This window comes from Brachyhypopomus gauderio, chromosome 4, assembly GCF_052324685.1.
Source record: "Brachyhypopomus gauderio isolate BG-103 chromosome 4, BGAUD_0.2, whole genome shotgun sequence".
Taxonomy (NCBI): domain Eukaryota; kingdom Metazoa; phylum Chordata; class Actinopteri; order Gymnotiformes; family Hypopomidae; genus Brachyhypopomus; species Brachyhypopomus gauderio.
The window spans coordinates 33,445,289-33,466,835 of record NC_135214.1 but is presented as its reverse complement, the minus strand read 5'-3'; the positions used below and the strand labels follow the sequence as shown (position 1 = coordinate 33,466,835).

Below are 21,547 nucleotides of genomic sequence, written 5' to 3'. Positions count from 1 at the left end.
CACCTGTTCCAAAGCAATGAGTTGAGCAAAGTTGTTCTCATAACCTGCCCATATTCACACAGTGGTTTCTTTTAGACAACTCATTATTTTAAGTAACATTCAAGAGTTAAAAAGTTTATTAAAAGGTTATTATTAACGTGCCTCTTTTTAAGAGTTTACTGTTTTACTTCAGCTAGCTTAATGAATAAATAAACATTTGGGTTTGCTCAGCGTTTGTTGCTGTGGGGCTTTTTAAGATGTCACACATGCTCCTGATCCTGTCAGCGGACAGGACGACTACACACTAGTCCACGCGCAGACGCAGACATGCGCAGACCCGGCCGTCCAGGTGTGAACACGGCGGGAACGGATCCGTAGATTGTACAATTCGAAACCGACCAGGAAACGGGCAAGCGTTGCATAATTAATCATCGCATGAAAATGTTGCTGGCAATGGCCCTACATAGAGCAAAAACTCGAAAGTAAAGCAGTTGGCCAATGGCGCTGCACCTGTTCCCGCTCTTTAATCGGCATTAGTTTACAACATTTTTAGACATACAACAAAAAATGTTTTCTCTGCATATAGGTACACATCTAGGTTGACAGAGCTAATTCTGATTAAAGTTTTAACTAAATTAAAGAGCACAGCTTCTACTGTGTAGGCACCCTAATGTCTACCGAGCGCGATGTTTTTAATGGATGTTGATGTATGAACAGATTCTCTCCAGCAGAGGGCACTGTATCATTGTGCAGTTCAATAGCTCTGATGAGATACTCTACTAGTTCTGTACCGGCGCAGAGACGGATGACTAGGGTGTTAAGAATGGTTTTTTATTGCTTTTAGAAATGAACGAAAATTATTTATATCTGATTATATCTGATTCACCTAATTAACACCTTGGCCTAGAGATGAAATGACTGAGAGATTTCATAGTCAGAAATCTCTGCAATAGTTTTCCCAGGAAATCCATTATCGGACTTTGTGTTGAACATCTATGTTTCATATAAATAATTTCACTCGGTTGTTCACATAATTTGAGAGAGTGGGAGACGTGGACAAAGCAGTGATTGGAGGACAGAACTGAATAATATTAATATTATAAGACGTCTGGCTTCTGGGATACCGGAGTCTTCACACACTCCAGCTCAAGGTTCTTCTTTGAGAAAGCCGGTATTCCTCTCAAATAGAAATTTAGTTCCATGTTTTTACTGGACAGAATTCACACAGGAAAGAATACACTCAATGTAAAACGAGGGGCCATTCTAGGCACTGAGGTAAGGGTGGGAGACAGTTCTGACTGACCTATACAAACGTTCTCATCGTCCAGCTCCGCCGAAGCGTTCCGGAAGAATCCGAGACGACAGTGCTGGCAGTTCTGCCCTCGTGTGTTGTGTTTGCAGCTCACACAAGTCACAATGTTGATGAAGTCAATATAGCTGCAGCGGTTTGAGTGACCATAGCACTCGCAGTCTGGCAGAGAAGAGAGAAGAGAGGTGTTAGTCCAGAGGTCACACTCACAGGGAGGGACAGGACAAGGACACTGGGACGAGAGGTAAGGGACATTAACACACTGAAGCACAAAATACACACCTCTACCAGTTTTAGTCCCATATTTACTGTCAGAAGAGCAATAGTACTTCCTTTGCACACAGTGGGCACTGTGTCATTATTACTATTGTATCTTTATTATATCAAATTGTTTATGCTGTTTTAAACACTCATTTAATTGTGTTTTTAGATGCTGCCACACTTTTGAACTAATAGTACTAATCACAGGAAGATATGTAATTATGTTTTTCAGACGAACGCAATAAACACTTGAAGTACAAATGATCGTTCACAGGGATTTTTAGCTGAAAGCTGAGTTATTTAGTAAGCCGTCATCTTCGTTTCTTTAGTGTTTTGGTGCTGTGGGGCGATGAATAATTGATATCATGTTTTAAAGATGCTGGTGATGTTTGAGGACCTGCTGTGACGTTGTCCTCCAAGCAGTGGGATGGGGGCAAGAACAGCTAATGAAATATAAATGCTCAATTATTGCTTATACAGACGAAGGGACCAAGCAGGGTTTCACTGTATCCCATCTGTCTCTTCTGGTTGGAAATAACTAATGGAAGACTGAACAGGTACAGCAATGCTTGTCTGCTTGTCTTGTAACCACAGTGACCCAATGTCTGCTCACCTTAAGAGCCACAGAAACCAGTGTATGCATGCACAGAAACGAGGCAGACATGCAGAAAGGAAGAGAGAAGACACAGTGATGTTTTAGAGGATGTTTTTCCACAGTTCCCATATAGTATTCAAAGTAAGAGAACAAAAATGGTGAGCTAATATTGCCTTTGTGAGTTACAGTATGCTTTTAAATTACATTTGTAAACAAATAAAGTCTTTAAACAAAAGTCTCATTTTACAATATTGTCTTACCTTCGGATCTGACATACGTCAACTTTGTCAACCGAGTTTTTAGCCCACCGCTCGTCAAAAGCATTCGAATGACTTTGGAATTGAATCAAATATCATTAACCTAACTTACATCAGAGTACTGACTACAACTACTATATCATCACTACAAATGACCTCATAATATAGGACTTTGCTGTTGGGGTGTGAAATCAAAAACAGTGTTGATGCTCTCAGTGCTCCGAGTGCATGCTAAATCAAGGACAGAGAATTTGTGATACAGAATTTCTGTACATGGATTTAGTAATATCTAAGTACATCCTGCTACACAATACAATGTCTAGGTCTACTTTGGAGTCAGAACCTCTATCTCATCAATGGATGGGTTCACCCATAAAACAGGGCGGTTTATTTGCCATCGCGAGTCTAAATCAGAGCAATTTGGAAGGTCGACCTGAGAAATGAGTGGAGCTATAAGAGTTACTTGGGGTCAGCAAAGAGCATGGCATCCCATAATAGCTTCAGATTACAACGATTCTACTGCCAAGTTCAACACGCACAGAATCACGGAGGCTACACTCTACTTTCTTTTCGTGATTTTTCTCTTTCTCTTTCCTTCCCCCTTTGGCATGTCTGGTCTCTTTCCGAGCTTCACTGAACTTTTCAGCATTTGCAAATACTGTGCACACCAGAGAGATCAGAGCTTAGAAGAAACATCAGACTTAATCCATGATGGAGTCATGGGTTGTTACTAGCCTTTCATAATAATATGTTTGCTGTTGCTACACTACTTTGGCTCTCGGAGCATTTGAGGTCAGTGCAATTGCTGTATTAACAAGATGTACCTGATGCCTCTGTGTTCCTGTGTCTCGTTTTAGCAGGACCTGTCTCCTGTATGTCACCAGTAGGTGGCGCTTCACTCTTCTCCTTTCCTGTAGATCTATGATTAGCTTTGGGGATAGAAGAAGAAGCAGGAGGAGAGGATGCTTTGGGTGGAGGAGCAGATGTAGTAGAAGGAATATCGCGGTGGGGAGCCTTAGGGCCTGGAGATCCAGGAGGTGGAGATTCTAGCGCAGAAAATTCTAGAGAAGGAGCTGGATAATTGGTGAGAGGACCTTCAGGTGCAGGAAGATCAGGGAGTGAAGTTTCAGGTTCAGGAGCTTTAGGTGACGGAGATTCAGGAGGAACAGCAGCGTAGGTGGGAGGAGCTTTAGGGTCAGGAGTAGCCAATGGACGACCATTGGGTAATGGAGGAGGAGCTACAGGGACAAAGGAATCAGGAGGTGTAGGAGCAGGAGATTCAGGTGTCAGAACATTAGGGATTACTGAGATGCCTATTGGAGCTGCTTTGCTGGGGACACTCGACGTTATATTAGTAACAGGCCTCATTGGATCGGTTGGTAGAGCAGCACCGAGCCCTGGAACGACAATATCAGGAACCTGTGTCACTGCATCTGTTGCTACAGCAACAACATCGCTTTGGCAACCCCATCAGCTGCCAAAGCAACTCTTATCAGTTGCTGAAACAGCTGCATCATTTGCCTCACTGATTGTTTGAGCACCTGCATTAGTTGTTGGAGCAACGGCGTCACTTGCTAAAACATGAGAATTAGTTGCCATAGCAGCAGTATCAGCTGCTGATGTGAACACATCATCTTCCAGATTGAGCACATGCTGGTGCAACGGTACACGTCGCTGAGGAGACCGCGCCATTTGAAGGAGCTTTATTTATAACTGCAGTTTTTGCCTCAGTTGCTGAAACAGTTCCATCTGTTTCCACTAGAGTTGCAGCAGTAAGAGAAACAGCAGGCAGGCCCGACTTCACCAGGGAGGTCCACTTCACCAGGGAGGTCCACTTCACCAGGGAGGTCTACTTCACCAGGGAGGTCTACTTCACCAGGGAGGTCCACTTTACCAGGGAGGTCTGCTTCACCAGGGAGGTCTACTTCACCAGGGAGGTCTACTTCACCAGGGAGGTCCACTTTACCAGGGAGGTCTACTTCACCAGGGAGGTCCACTTTACCAGGGAAGTCTGCTTCACCAGGTTGGCCCACTTCACCAGGGAGGTCTGCTTCACCAGGTTGGCCCACTTCACCAGGGAGGTCTGCTTCACCAGGTTGGCCCACTTCACCAGGGAGGTCCGCTTCACCAGGGAGGTCTACTTCACCAGGTTGGCCCACTTCACCAGGGAGGTCCGCTTCACCAGGTTGGCCCACTTCACCAGGGAGGTCCGCTTCACCAGGGAGGTCCGCTTCACCAGGAAGGTCCACTTCACCAGGGAGGTCCGCTTCACCAGGGAGGTCCTCTTCACCAGGGAGGTCCTCTTCACCAGGGAGGTCCACTTCACCAGGTTGGCCCGATTCACCAGTCTGGAACAGCAGCACAGCCGGGGTGGGAGGCTCCATTCGGTGTTGATGTAACTGTATCTGTTCGGTGGTGGGACTGCACCCATCACCTGGGAAACTCCACTTGTTGTTCCACGAGGCGGGGGGGGGGGGGGGGGGGTGGTCAAGGCACACAACAGGGACCACGTGGTCCTGCTCAACCCTAACCCACAGCCGAACCCGACACTGCAGTTGTTCCTGTGACATCACTGGCCAACCTTACTGGGTCCTGCCGGGACAGCGTCCGATGCTGAGGAGGCTGTAATGGAGCACAAACCAAAGATAGTCCAGGATCTTACATTTGTGCCCCGCTGCTGTCAGTAAAGATTCCCACAACCGACACCGCTGCCTGAAGGGCTTGTGCACTTGACGTAATGGATGATATTGCACTGATACAACTTTTCGCTGTTTCCAGTTCAGCAGAAATGGGATACACCATGCCCTGATAGCATCACTACCTCCTCTCATCACCACCATCTCCACCCCCACCCCCCCATCTCCATCCTCCTGCTCAAGGACAGGGCTAGTTGCTGCTTCCTGTTATGGTTTCATGTATCAATCTCCTTCCATGGGTTCAATAAATTGGGCCTTTTTTGGTCCTTCTCACCATGACCTGGCCACTTTTCTCCTATGAAATATTTAGCAGCAGTGCATTCAATCGCTATTCAAAAATAGATCTAAAACGATTGAGTTTTGGCCTTCAGCAGAGCGTCGCCTGCCTCACTGGGCTCCTAGCAGTCATAGTTTTTACAATAACACTGTATTTAAAGATTAATCTGCCCCGGCATCTGCTTGTGTTCTGAAGCTTTTCATGGTTGGAGTTTCAGCACCTGAAATATGCAGGTTGATGCCCGCCAGCACCTGCGTGCTACACTGGGAAGAGCCGGCCAGACGTGGGGGTGGAGAGCTGTTTTTAGAACGCATGCATTAATATTATGTTGTGGTCAACACAATTTCCTTTTGTCCACCTGCTGGTTTCCTGACAGAATCGGTTCCCTCAGCAAGAGGGAAGGTGTTCATGCTAAGGTCATGAACTCCCTGTTAACCACCAGTAAGGTGGTTCACGTTTTTGCCGCTTGCTTTCGACGTCACTGTGATCAGTGTTGTAAATGACAACTCCATCAGCAACCAACACGCGCGCACACACACACACACACACACACACACACACACACACACACACACACACACACACACACACACACACACACACACACACACACACACACACACACAATCAAACCCCCTGGTGATGATAACCACCCAAAATGAAAAGGCAGCTCAATTAGCCACACACCTCGTTACCTCTCAGACGTACTAACCAGTCTGGCTCTCCGTTGGTCGGCCTCGTCCGTCAGGGACGGGCCCTGCAGCGTATGTAAGCAGCACCAACGCGAGGCACTTCCAGAGGCGCAAAGCCAAGCCGACCTGGCCCAGTGACTTACGCCCGCACCCTGAGACGGAGCTCTGGTTTAAGGAGCTCACTACACGCTGCTATCTTGGCACGCTGGCCCATATACGTTAATGACTGATTTAGCACAGCGGTAATCGTGTTTAATCCTGTCACCTCGTGCCACCTCGGGGGAGAATATGGCACTCTATTACCACCATCAATCACCAGTGGAATTAGAGCGAAACAGCTCTGGGCTGTGCTGTGCGACTCCAGCTCCTGGTAAAGCCTACAGAAGTAGAGAGAGCTCCCCTGGGCCGCACACATTACTGTAGTCCCTCTGCCTTCTAAATTGTCCTAAATGGTCTGTGCTCCAAGGATTTGACTCATACACTCCACTTCTAGCTAAATATTTTATCAAACAAGCAACGTATAATGACTGGCATTCCCCCATGCTTCATGTATATATATATATATATATATATATATATATACAACAACACTATACAAGATTTCTCTATTTCTCGTTTGGACCACAAGCCACCATGAAGGTGAAGGCTGGGAAGAAGAGGAGGGTGTGATGTATGCACACTCACAGGCGATGAAGGACATGAAGAAGGTAAAATGGCAGACGTCACCTCAGCTGAATATTCGATTATTAACACGAGTGTGGTACAATAAGTTGAACTTGTGAAGAATCTCGGTCCCAAATCAACACTCTGGTATGTATAACTTAAGGTTAAAATGTGTTTGTGTGTGTGTGTGTGTGTTTCTGGATGTCTGTATGGATCCTTTCAAACAGCCTCCTGAGTGTACATTCATTATACGGGTTGTATTAAGTCAACAAAATCAACACTCTGCAGAGCTGGTTGGGATGCTAACGTCTCCTGTGCAGGTCCCACCTGGCGAGTCTGACAGCGGGACAGTGACCACCGCAGAGCTGAGCACAGGGTCATAGGTCAGCGCCTCCCTGGGGCCGTAGGCATCTAGTCAGCAGAGTGGGTCCGAGTTCCCGAACGCACACAGATCAGATAGCAGCACACCTCGGCCCATAAGTGGTGGTTCGGCCTGACCTCAGCGGTTCGCTGTGAGCTAAGGGCTCCGGGGACATGGCTAAAGACACCACACTCCGATGGGGCGGATGTGTGGGGTCAGGTTCCCCACACACACACACACTGGGCCAAGGCTAGTAGTGGCTGGTTCTGACCATCACTGCTGGTGTTTTCCCCGTGTTACACGGATGACCCGAGTGCCATCCGCATGTGTCGTAACTGATGGGTGGATTGGGATTCGGTGCGGGCAGCACACTGCCGAGCCAGAACCGGCCGGCGCTGGCAGCTGGCCGGCATACTGATGTTTTATTAAAGCTGCGCCCCTCCCAAGTGCCTGATAATTAAAGCATGGCCCAAGGCACGGACTCCCAATTCCACACTCCCAATCCCTACGCCCAGCTAACCACCTCAAATCACTGTACGCATCCTGCCCGTTAACGCAGAAGGCCCCTCATTACCGAGAGGCTCTGTTTACCAAACACTACGTTACATACGAAAACATTTACTTTCTCTCCCGCGCTCTCCTGATTAATTACAGAGAGACCTGTTTTTATTATGCGCCTACTCTAATACAAACGGAACCACCTGTGTTTATTCTGAACAGAGCTTTTATTTTGAACGAAGCTTTTATTCTGAACGTTAATTTTGTTGCTGATTATTTATTTGCATGGAATCCACATGGCATGTCCAAAGTTCTACGAAGTGCGTTTGTCAGCGTTTTGAACTTTGCGGTGCTTTTGAAGCGAGTGGAGCGCGGGCAGAAACCCTTTACCCTTGGAGAGACAGCAGCATCTCCTGCATACTGATTCACTGCATACTGATTCACTGAGTACTGATTCACTGCATACTGATTCACTGCATGTTGATTCACTGCACTGTGTTCCAGCAGCTTTGGGGTGAGGGGTGTGTGTGTGTGCACGCTCTTCCCCACGGTGCTCCCTCCCTGATGGGCATGCAGACCACCTGGGGGGGTGGGGGGGGGGGGGGGGGGGGGGGGTGGGGGGGTTGAGAATGGGTGGGCAGGTCCAGTCCTGACCGTGGGGCGGTGCAGAGCGGAGATGGGCCTGGGGGGCATGAGGGGGGCAAGCATATGGCCAGCAGGAGTGTGTAATGTAGGTACTGGAACACACACAGCCCCCCCTGCACCACCACCATCTGCCACTACTCTAGAACAGTTATGAAAGACCTGGCCGCACAAGCCACGAATCTTCCTGTCTCTTCAAGCTACATAACACTATAAACACAGCATGCAGAGAGCAAGGTAGGCAAGAGTGAGAGTGTGTGTGTGTGTGTGTGTGTGTGTGTGTGTGTGTGTGTGTGTGTGTGTGTGTGTGTGTGTGTGTGTGTGTGTGTGTGTGTTTAGCATATGTGTGTGTGCTTGGACTGGCATGATAAAGCCAGAAATACAGTCCTGCCATTTACATGTGTATTTCCACTTGGGTACTCTGGTGTCTAGACTATTAACGAGTTTTAAATTCTAATCTTTAACATTTAAGCTGAAATATGGCACTGCAACAGTCTTCTGTAATTTAATCTCAAATTTGACCGTTTATGAGCAATGTTGAATCCAGGTCTCATTATATAGGCGCTTACGGTCACGTCGACAGACGTGACGGCTCACACACAGCGTCTGCACTGCTCTAATTCCAGAAGACAGTGAAGTTATTCCCTAAGCAGCTGTAGACACTGGGACGTTCAGTCCTGCACAAACAGCAGTGCCCTTGTGGGAGAGACACGCAGGTTTATTTTGGGTGTGATGGGAGGCCCACAAGATTAATAAACATACATCATCCAAACTCCAAATGTCTTTCTTCCTGTCTGTTTCTATGACATCACTCTATGTCTGTCTTTCTCTCTCACTCTCTCTGTCTTCTTCAGGACTCTGAGGATTGAGTGTGTTTGTGTCAAACCAAGAGGTTTCACCTTGGAGAGCTGCGTTATGAGTAATCGTAAAAGCAGTCTACAAATGAGATCATGGTGTTGAAAATGGCTATTACATAGCTCTCAGAGTTCTGCGAAAAGCACACAGCAGTGGTTGCCTTGTTAGACGCCCTTAGCTCAAAAAACTTTGCTTGTGGGTTGTCAGGTATTATGAGCAGCAATGACATCATGCAATGACATCACTCAGTAGCTAAGCTGCAGTGGTTCTCTTGCTGGCTTCAGTAGTTACAGCGAGATGCTTTAAGGATGCACAGGTCCGATCGGACTGATGTGAAGACAGACGAATGAGAGTCACTGATCCGGTCACATCTTCTGTCTGAATGAGGGATCAGAATCAGCATGGCAGTATTCCATAATTCAGCAGGACAAATTAGATGTGTGAGGCAGTTGTTCAGGGGGGCTGCAGATGACAAAATGAAACGGAGCCGCTGTCTCCTCAGGCCTCAGAAGCTTTGAAGCGAGCAGTCATGAAACTTTAAGCATATTGCAACCTCAGAGCATGCATCACTGCAACTGATCCAGTCAAGATCTCAAAATCTCTCACGTGAGAAGCCACTGCAACAATGGGAAGGGAAAGACACACATACACACACACATACACACACACATACACAAACACATACACACACCCATACACACACACATACACACACACATACACACACCGGCCACTTTATTAGGTACACCTCTCCAACTGGCATGGTTGTTGGTGCCAGACGGGCTGGTCTGAGTATTTCAGAAACTGCTAATCTACTGGGATTTTCAGGCACAACCATCTCTATGGTTTACAGAGAATGGTCAGAAAAAGAGAAAATATCTAGTGAACAGCAGTTCTGTGGCCACAAATGTCTTGTTGATGATGGAGGTCAGAGGAGAATGGCCAGACTAGTTAGAGCTGATAGAACGGCAACAGTAATTCAAATAACCAGACGTTACAACCGAGGCATGCAGAAGAGCATCTCTGAACACACAACATGTCGAACCTTGAGGTGGATGGGCTACAGCAGCAGAAGACTGTCAGCTAAGAACAGGAATCTGAGGCTACAATTCGCACAGGCTCACCTGTCTCAAATTGGACAATAGAAGATTGGAAAAATGTTACCTGGTCTGATGAGTCTCGATTTCTGCTGCAATATTCGGATGGTAGGGTCAAAATTGTGTGTCAACAACATGAAAGCATGGATCCATCCTGCCTTGTATCAACACTTCAGGCTGGTGGTGGTGGTGTAATAGTGTGGCACACTTTGGGCAATGAGTTCCAACTGAGCATTGTGTCAAGGCCACAGCCTACCTGAGTATTGCTGCGGACCATGTCCATACCTTTATGACCAGTGACTTCCGGCAGGATAACGCGCCATCATAAAGCGTGAATCATCTCAGACTGGTTTCTTGAACACGACAGTGAGTTCACTGTACTCGAATGGCCTCCACAGTCACCAGATCTCAATCCAATAGAGCACCTTTAGGATGTGGTGGAACGGGAGATTCGCATCATGGATGTGCAGCCGACAAATCTGCAGGAACTGTGTGATGCTCTCATGTCAATATGGACCATAATCTCTGAGGAATGTTTCCAGTACCTTGTTGAATCTATGCCACGAAGGAATAAGGCAGTTCTGAAGGCAAAAGAGGGTCCAACCCGGTACTAGCAAAGTGTATACACACACACCCACATTCGCATGCACACTTGTACAATCACCCATATGTGCATACACACATACACACACACACACACACACACACACACACACACACACACACACACACACACACACACACACACACACACACACACAATATAATGGCGTGATGGCCAGGCCGAGCGGTACACAGCTGTGGTAAAGTGCTTCCTCTTGGCTGGACCAGAGTTTAGAGGTCAAGGGTTAGGGGTCAGGGAGAGCGCCTGTTCACAGTCACACGTTTTGATGCACAGGTGTTGAATATGTGCATGAACCAGTGAATCAAATGGCATGGTCAAATAAAAACGCTTTCTCCTCATCTGTCTCCCCCACACACAGAAACACGTGCGTACGCGGTGCATACCCACACACTACAGTCCACAGTGTCTACAGCACGACTTTCAAAAACATACAGCACTGCAATATAGTGAAGTAACCAAGCCCCCAACTACTGTAAGAAATATGCTAAAGTGGTGAAGTGTTCGTGTAGGCACGCCCCCATAGCCTATTCCCATGGTTACTGAGGGCGGAACCAAAGCCTGGGTCTCTGTGCCTGATTGGATGGGAGCAGTTGAGCCTGGGGAGCTGGAGGCCAGCGTAGAGTCGGTATTGGCTAGGACAGGGCCGGCCTTGGGCCAGTGTTACAATAGAACAGAGCTGGTGAAGTAAAGTACTCCCATTCCCATCACACACACACACACACACACACACACACACACACACACACACACACACACACACACACACACACACACACACACACACACACACACACACACACACACACAGCACTCCCATCACACACACACTGACACAGCACTCCCATCACACACTGGAATTCTACAGGAATATTTCCTACTGTGTAGTAAACATCTCCTTATAAGTCGGATATAAGAAAACTGTGGAAAAATGTAGCTGAGTTTGGATGGAAGCAGCTTGTTCTCAATATGATATAATGGGTGTAGAAAGAATGACAGCAGAGAGAGAGAGAGAGAGAGAGAGAGAGAGAGAGAGAGAGAGAGCAAACACAAAAGTGACAGACCAAGAGGATGATTAGCATCTGACTTACTGCCAAGAGTGCCTGCTGCCTCACCTGCAAGACAGGAGAGAGAGAGAGAGTGTGTGTTAGGGATAGAGAGAGAGGGATGGAGAGAAAGAACGAGATGAAAGAAGGTAAGAGAATGACACAGCAAACAGGTAAAAGAAGGAAGAGGAAAGTTGAGACAGGAAGAGGAAGAAAGTACAAAAAGAAACATTAGAAAAGAGAAGCTTGAGGGCACAGAGAACAGATGAGAGTGCTTCACTCGTGTGGAAAACACTCCCCCTTTTTATTTACACATCTAACGGTAAGGAAAAGCTGTCTGGCCCTTTCAGCTCCATCTCAGTGAAGAACGGTGCTGTGTACACACGTGTACACACGTGTACACATCTGTTTGCCTGTTCAGCACATCTGCTAAACTTTCACGCCAACACACCAGGATCTGTGATGAAAGGGCGCTGTGCACGATGGCATGTTTGTGGGCGGAGTCCCGGGTTCTTACAGGTGTTGGGCGAGCCGGTGGGGGTGGGCAGGTATGATCCGGGCTTCCACGACTTGGCCTTGAAGCCTCGTTCACAGCGGGCGCAGTCCTGCCCCGTGGTGTTGTGCTCACAGTCGCACTGCAAGCTGCCATCACGGAACGTACACTGGCCTGCATGAAGGTTGCACTTACACCTGGACACGCACAGAGAGAGAGAGAGAGAGAGAGAGAGAGAGACACACACACACACAAACCAATTAGTACTCTGTCTACAGTGTGCCTGCCATAAACCAAGGGCGAGGACTACCCTGCAGAGGGTGGCCTGCCTTGGGCATCCATGCCAGCCACCCGAGATACCTCATTAGCTCACCTGCTTGGCGGAAACCACAAGCTAATTAGTTGAATTGGGTGTTGGCGTGAATGTAGCTGCAGTGCTGCAGGAGGTGTTCTCCTCGTGGGCGAAATTAAACGGTTGCTCAGACTTGCAGACCATCGTCAAATACCCCGAGGGCACAGAGGCAGGAGCAGCTACAGCAGCCCTGCCCTGCTTACTAATGTCCTGTTTGAAAGCGCGTGTTTCATTACCGTCTGGAGCTGAAATGGGAGCAGCCCGACCGGCCACACGTCCCGGACGGAGCAGAAAACTCCGCGGGGCACCCAGAACCCGAGACCGGACGTGAGGAAAAAGATCGCAAAATGTTTCAGATGAATTCTCTTACGGATATTCCTAAATAGATTTGGTGAGAGATTCCAGAAGACGTGTGCAGTGGGAGGACTGAGGCCGTGGTGGCCCTAGGGACTGTGGGGCAGATTGTCCACCTACATACGAGGCTCGGACATTATTGGGTTTATTGGGAGTCGGTATTGCCATGGCGTCAACAAGCCAATATGGCATTTGTCGAGGAGACGGATTGGGTCGAGGCGAAGCTCTGGAGGACCTGTTTAGGTCAGGAATTCTGCAGATGCCTTCAGACGTAAGAGGCATTGGTGGCATTTCTGGTAGATCATTCCATAATGCTGAAACAATTGTGGGATGATCAGAACGAGCTGCACATGTTCAGTGGAACAAACTTGACCTGATATTAGGAAGAATGAGGGACTGATGGAGGTTCCTGGCTGGGGACTCTAACCAGATTCAAGACAACAGTTTAAATTGAAGAACCCATGGCAAAAAATACACTCAAAGACAGGGCAGTAATACACGCGTTTCTGTAAGACTGCTTAACCCCATGAAGAGTGAGAATATTCTCTATTTTCATAAGTATGAGTCTCATTTGAAGTCCCATTTTGGGACGGCTGGTCTGTTATTGAACATATGACAGGCAATAATGCAACGCACCACCAGATCATTGGGGGGGGGGGGGGTGTTACATCTGGCAGTACAATCAGATTCACTAAAAGAAACAGATGGAGGATTAATGGTTCTGTTTTCCAAGAACGTGTGTTTAACCACATGCCCATATGCTAACAGAGGATCTTTGTTTTTTTCTCCCTGTCTAACACTGGATCCATGTACAGAACAACAGACAGGAAAGCCAGCACAGCGTTGGTATATGGGACGATTATCAAGTTTGCCAGTAAGAGCTTTAATTTCAGGGGAAAAAAGCAGCCCCCCCCCCAAAAAAAAACAACACCACCAACAAAAGGAGCATTAAACAATCACAGCACACAAGCCCAGCTGAAGCCCAAATGAGATCCTCAGCACTGCTTTATAATGAAAAGCAGGATATGTTGTGGTCCGTCCAAAAGGACTGTGAGACAAAATCACCTTCAGAGGAGAGAAGTGGGAGAAATGTATAATTAGGCCACTGAAGCAAATTAGGGTTGGTTATGTTATACCGGAGATTAAAATGGCTTAGGGAATGCTTATAGTGGTGCGAGAAACACCCATTAGGCCTTTCAGAAGTTTAGCTCAAAACTTTATGCCGCAGAGACATTTGTAGGATGAGGTAAACTGAGAGCATTCTTTTAAAAGATCGAGCTTCCTAATTTGACCCCAGATCTTGGAGAGTGGCTATATGTCAGAGAGCAACAGTTGGGGAATTGTTTCTTCAATAAAACCTGGAAAACCACAAAGCTGAAAGAGGCTATCAACAGAATATTTCCGGATCAGTACTGCTATATTCACATCCATGCTAAGACAGGTTTCTAGACAATCTTTCATTCAAGAAAACTGAGCAGCCATTTAATGAGGATTTAATTTCACTGCTTTTAAAAATATCAAAGGATTTAAGAAAATTCTACCTCAAATTCTAAACATAAGCTCATAATTTTGAGATCAGCTCTGACACGTACATCATGTCACATCATGAAGATTTTACACCAGTGCCACTCGTAGCCATTCGATGGCTATTTACCACTAAGTTTTAGAAACATCCCCTTTTGGGTATGGATTAATTAAGTGGGTCACAGCAGTCTCTGTGTGTCCATAGGCAGTAGTTATCACAAACAGGCAAGTTACATCTCATGCTTTCAGCAGCGATTAGAAGAGTTTCTGCTTTTTCGTGTCTATACAGACACGACGGTAAGAAATCAGGGCTGAATGATGTGTTCAGAATTCATTTAGTGTAGAGTTTAGCTCTATATTATTATTAATGTTTAAATATGTCACCGCTGCTGCGGAAACGGAAGAGGTGCTAAGAAGAGGTGCGTAAGTCATTCTTTGAGGAAAGATGAATGTGGTTTACACGCTCCCTGTACCTCATCATCAGCATGATGGCTCACGTTGCCTTTAGTGTCCTGATCAATCACACACAAGTCTGATCAATCACACACAAGTCTGATCTTTAGTGTCCTGATCAATCACACACAAGTCTGATCAATCACACACAAGTCTGATCTTTAGTGTCCTGATCAATCACACACAAGTCTGATCTTTAGTGCCCTGATCAATCACACCCAAGTCTGATCAATCACACACAAGTCTGATCAATCACACACAAGTCTGATCTTTAGTGTCCTGATCAATCACACACAAGTCTGATCAATCACACACAAGTCTGATCTTTAGTGTCCTGATTGATCACACACAAGTCTGATCTTTAGTGCCCTGATCAATCACACCCAAGTCTGATCAATCACACACAAGTCTGATCAATCACACACAAGTCTGATCTTTAGTGTCCTGATCAATCACACACAAGTCTGATCAATCACACACAAGTCTGATCTTTAGTGTCCTGATTGATCACACACAAGTCTGATCTTTAGTGTCCTGATCAATCACACACAAGTCTGATCAATCACACACAAGTCTGATCTTTAGTGTCCTGATCAATCACACACAAGTCTGATCTTTAGTGCCCTGATCAATCACACCCAAGTCTGATCAATCACACACAAGTCTGATCAATCACACACAAGTCTGATCTTTAGTGTCCTGATCAATCACACACAAGTCTGATCAATCACACACAAGTCTGATCTTTAGTGTCCTGATTGATCACACACAAGTCTGATCTTTAGTGTCCTGATCAATCACACACAAGTCTGATCAATCACACACAAGTCTGATCTTTAGTGTCCTGATCAATCACACACAAATCTGATCTTTAGTGTCCTGATCAATCACACACAAGTCTGATCTTTAGTGTCCTGATCAATCACACAAGTCTGATCTTTGTACGGATTTTAAAGACCCCTGGAATCAATCAGCAGTCATTGTATTGCACAAATACTGCAGGAGCAGGAACCGTGGCCAGTGTGAAGACCGCACTCTGCAGCGTTACAAAGTACGTTGGCTAAGCATGCTCACACTGTCACTCCACCCTCAACTGGGCGGAGATCGAAAGGACACTGTCAGACCCATTCAGACCAGTACGGAGAGTCAGAGAACTTCAGGGATCAAAACCCAGAAGACCAGAATCTAAATTTACAATGCCCTAAAGGATTGTGTGCCAAGGTGTTTGACATCATCAGTGTTTGACTGTAAGGGTTTTCTTCCACTTGGAACCTTCAAATTAGAACAGGGTGAAAATTTTTTATTTTGGGTATCTTGGTATATGTGACTGGATACACCTGGTCACCTTTATAGGAACCATCACATAGAGGCATGAATTATTTAAATGTAGTTTGAAAGAAAAGAGGTTTTGTGAGGCTGTATACTAGCCAGGACTGTATCCTTATGATGAATCAGCTGATTCAGTCCTGGTGAAGGGCTGATCCAGAGTAGTGATTCAGGTAAGGGAACTGGGACAATGTAAGACTGGCAAAGGGCTGACACTGACACTCAAAGTGAACTTACACAATAGGAAATGATTCACAAGCAATACCGCATACCCTGGCAACCATGTGCAAGACAGCTCAGAACAGCCTATGACAGGAATGCAAATGGAACTTCCTGGAATGCAATGTAGGTCCTTCCTTTTAGGTTTTACTTCCTAGAAAGACATTATCAAAACACCTGATCCTCCATAAGCTCCGCCCCTGCCCACAAAACCCATCCTCCTGCCACACAAAGCCCCTCCCCACAGTTAGATGGATCTGTCTCTCCTCCAGATATACCCTATCAGAGGCTGGCTTGCTTTTATCCTGTTTCATTATTACAGATAGTGGAATAATTCTTTGTAACAGGGACAGTAATTCCCAGGCCAGGATTAAAATAATAGAACAAATGAATAACACATAATGCAGGAGTAATAGCAGTGGCTGAACTGGACGGACATGAATGGGAATTTATGAAGAATTCAGGTATTGTTTTTTGATCCATCTAAAGCAGACATGGATCTCCTGTCATTTCAGCCCCTCAGATCCAGCTGATGGGACAATGTAAATCATGTAAAGCCATGTGATTTTTCTCCTGTTGAACAGTCACAGCTGTCAAATTGTGGTGCTCTATCCTGTGATGTGAGTGTGTGTGTGTGTTTGTGTGTGTGTGTGTGTGTGTGTGTGTGTGTGTGTGTGTGTGTGTGTGTGAGTGTGTGTGTGTGTGTGTGCACGTGTGTGTGTGCACACATACATGTTTTACTACTTTGTCAATATTTCTGTTTGACTTTAAATCCAAAATTCTCAAACAATTGCGTAAGAACTGTAATGACAAAAGGATTTCACTACACATGCCAGACGTCAGCGGTCTGAGAGCCAGATGAGAGCAGGTTAGACTTGATAAGGCTTTGTTCTTGTGTGAGAAGACCCGAAAAACATCTAACTGCACCATCCAGGGGTGAGAGAGAGAGAGAGACAGAGACAGAGACAGAGAGACAGAGAGCGAGACACACCAAGATGATTACACACCTAATAAGAATAAATGGGAGATACTCAGGTGAGATCTGCCGTCGATTTCTTTTCCCCGGCTCATTCTAGTTGCTCAGAGTTATAAGAAAAATCTGCAGAGCGTGGCACAAAACCCCGGTGCACGAGTCCACACTTATGAGCGATGCTCTGGGCCCCTGACAAGCAGCAGAGTTCAGGGAGAGCTGAGATTTAGGGGCCAAAGTGGAAAGCAGGTTAGTATGGAAATGATGACTTTTAGAATTACAGTTTGTGCAATCAAATAAATGAGTGAATCCCAGTGCACATCTCCCCACGGGACGGAGCAAGTAACCATTTGCATGAAATATTTATGAAGCTGACCTATATATTTCCATGAGGAGCTCCAGTAACTAAACCTTAGATTAGGCTGTAGATTGCCATATAATAAGATTATATCTCACATATGCCATCTGCAAATTCAAATGAAAAAGCCGATGCCGTCCGATCGCACATAACTTCTCGATAATTGGATCACTTTTGCCCCTTTAGACTGGGAAGTAAAAACATTCCTCACTGAGTGTTCTGCAACGCAGGATCTCAAATGTAAAGAAAAGCAGTTCAGTCACAATCAAAACCAGCGTCTTATTAGCTCTGTAGTCTTATCGGCATTTTGGTTAAACTGCTCCTTTAAGGGAAAATGAGAGTAAAAGCGCGGTGCTGGCATCCAAGCACTAAAACACACAAAAAAACTAAACCCAAGCACTAAAAATAAACACAAACACTAAACACAAGCTCTAAAAACCTGTGTTATAAGGCCCGACTATCTAATCCAGAGGAACAGGTGACCGGCGTAACAGGTACATTAATTAGATGTAATTGACTCTGCAGTGCTGGTCCAGTGTGTCTCGCAGGGCTTTGTGAAAGTGTGCATACTTAGCCAGTTCTGTCCCTTCACTCTCATCTCGCTGTGCTGCAGACATGAGAGATAGCACTGTATAATTTATGTAGCGGGCTTTTATTCAATTCCATCTACTTTAATTAAGTCTGTTTTTTTTTTCTTCAAAAGCCTCTGGAACCAGCCTCTGGAGACCTCGAAACCATAATTAAAACTGGGTGTCAATCACGGTGTCATTCTGGGACTCCTCGGAGATCGTCTGCCCATCAAGCTTCCATCATGACAAATTAATCGGCGACAGCTCCTGTCCCTCTGCTGAGCCCCAGCTTCTGGGAGGACTGGGACAGATCCCCTAATTCCCAGACCTAAGGAAGGCATTAATCAGTTATGGCGTGTGGCAGACCCGACCCACAGTGTGCGCTGCTCTGATCCCGTTCGCTGGCCACACCAATTAGAATTTTAAAAGCTAAAATCTTCAGATTTTATAGGGCAGTAGCTGCCCGGGACCCCCCTGCAGCTTGTTAAGCCTCTGAGATCAAAGCATTTTGTGCAGATGTTTACAGTACCCTATTTTAAATCTGATATGTGATATAAAGGAACTGACCAGATTTAAAGCAGACAGCAAGATACATACATCCATAAAATCAGGAGATGATTCATCCATGATTTAAAACCCATGACTAATCATAGACGATAATGCGCAACAGGAAGCGTTTCAGACGCACGTCAGACAACTCCTCACCTACACGGAGCAGTACACGCTCCTACATCACCATGGCTGTGCACACCTGCACATCTGTAGGTGATGCACCTGGTGTCAGGTAGCACTGCACTCCACCCGGGAACGGACCACACTATAAAGGATTCAATCACTACTTTGACAGGAGTGGGTGGGGAAAAAAAACCCCCGATAAAAGAAATCTGTCTGCTCCGACAGTTGAATAAATGCCCTGTGGCATGTCGTAAATGTGCTTGGGAAGTGGGGGTGAAACACACAAGCAATACTTCTACCAACCCGCACTATTGGTATGTGTCGCCAGCATCATGAATATTCCAGATTATTGACACCTCTCAGAAAAAAGAAGAAGAAAAAAAGTGCTAGCTGGACAGTATAGGTGCCTGATTAAAACCCAAGGACAAGACACGGCATGCACTCCAGTGCCGGGAGCAGCCGAGCTCACCGCGTTCCACTGTTTGAAGACTTACAGTGTTGTGTGTGTGTGTGTGTGTGTGGGTGTGTGTGTGTGTGTCTTACACACACACACACACACACACACACAACCCTTCACTCTTCCGCTGTCTTTCTGGATAATGAACGCTGCTTTGGTGGTCCTTTCACTCACGGGTGCGGTCAGGGAGGCAGGACAGCTGTGTCCACACATGACGTGTCAGCAACCGTTCTGAGATGCCCAGAAAACACCCTGGTGAGGCGGGAGGCAGAGCCCTGTGGAACACCACCTCCCCCTCCACCTCCCCCTCCACCCCCCCTCTCCACCTCCCTCTCCACCTCCCCCTCCACCTCCCTCTCCACCTCCCCCTCCACCTCCCTCTCCACCTCCCCCACCACCTCCCTCTCCACCTCCCCCCTCCCTCTCCACCTCCCCCTCCCCCTCCACCTCCCTCTCCACCTCCCCCTCCACCTCCCCCTCCACCTCCCTCTCCACCTCCCCCTCCACCTCCCCCTCCACCTCCCTCTCCACCTCCCCCTCCACCTCCCCCTCCACCTCCCTCTCCACCTCCCTATCCACCTCCCCCTCCACCTCCCTATCCACCTCCCCCTCCACCTCCTCCTCCACCTCCCTCTCCACCTCCCCCTCCACCTCCCCCTCCCTCTCCACCTCCCCCTCCACCTCCCTCTCCACCTCCCTCTCCACCTCCCCCTTCACCCCCCTCTCCACCTCCCCCTCCACCTCCCTCTCCACCTCCACCTCCCCCTCCACCTCCCTCTCCACCTCCCCCTCCCCCCTCCACCTCCCTCTCCACCTCCCCCTCCACCTCCCTCTCCACCTCCCCCTCCACCTCCCCCTCCACCTCCCCCTCCACCTCCCTCTCCACCTCCCTCTCCACCTCCCCCTCCACCTCCCTCTCCACCTCCCCCTCCACCTCCCCCTCCACCTCCCTCTCCACCTCCATCTCCACCTCCCTCTCCACCTCCACCTCCCCCTCCACCTCCCTCTCCACCTCCACCTCCCCCTTCACCTCCCTCTCCACCTCCCTCTCCACCTCCCTCTCCACCTCCACCTCCCCCTCCACCTCCCTCTCCACCTCCACCTCCCCCTTCACCTCCCTCTCCACCTCCCTCTCCACCTCCCTCTCCACCTCCCCCTCTGTGGCTGGAAGAGCCACGGTAACACATCTGAGCCACACATAAAATCCACATTTGAGCCTCATGGAGGGGAAGAGTGAGACGCCGAGCACTGAGCGCTCAGTAAAGGATCTGACAGATTTAGCGACTGCACACACCTGCTCAGACCTGTGATCTTTGACCTCGTCCAGCCGCATGTTAGGACGTTGAACTCTGACATCCAGCACTACTGGGGGTGACTTGGTTTACTTCCCCATCCAGGAGAGCAGCAACCAATCTCAGCTGGTGTTGTTGCCATACCAACACAACTCAATCTTGAGCTTATTTGGCTGTGATTATCTCAAGCATGTCTTGCTCATAAAGCACTGGTCTCAGATCAGTGTACCACTACTTACTGGAACAACAAAAGCTAACAAACTGGTCCAAGAACAGTAATTATTTTAAAATGCCTGATCCGTGCTGAGATCTGCTGTGGGCAGTGAAGCCTTGGCTTCAACTGACATATCTGTTTGTTTATGTGTGTGTGGTGTGTGTGTGTTTCAGTTTTACAGGTGTGACAGTCCAGGACTGTGCTTCAGTCATCAAAGACTTCATAGAGGCCTTTTCATTAGCAATAGCTGCCTCCATCTTAGTCTTTCCTTGAATTAATTGGATTCACAGTCATCTTTGTTTGTGCTTTAGTGTGTGTGTATGTGTGTGTGCGTGTGCATGCGTGTGTGTATGTGTGTGTGTGTGTGTATGTGCGTGTGTGTGTGTGTGTGTGTGTGTCTGCTCAAACCCGCACTGCAGCATTCAAATACAGCACTGCCAT

General features: G+C 47.3%; 1 protein-coding gene across 3 annotated transcripts in view; it reads right to left on the bottom strand.

The window, feature by feature from the left end:
- The window catches only part of ntng2a (netrin g2a), a 48,102-nt gene that overhangs the window by 1,413 nt on the left and 25,142 nt on the right, over positions 1-21,547 (bottom strand). For 2 of the 3 annotated variants that reach the window (XM_077004117.1, XM_077004118.1), the window contains exons 4-6: positions 12,368-12,540; positions 11,896-11,919; positions 1,283-1,450 (exon numbers count right to left, since the gene is read on the bottom strand). In XM_077004117.1, the coding sequence (XP_076860232.1) occupies positions 1,283-1,450; positions 11,896-11,919; positions 12,368-12,540 (365 nt within the window). The remainder of the gene's footprint in view (positions 1-1,282; positions 1,451-11,895; positions 11,920-12,367; positions 12,541-21,547) is intronic. The other variant, XM_077004119.1, reaches the window with a different exon arrangement.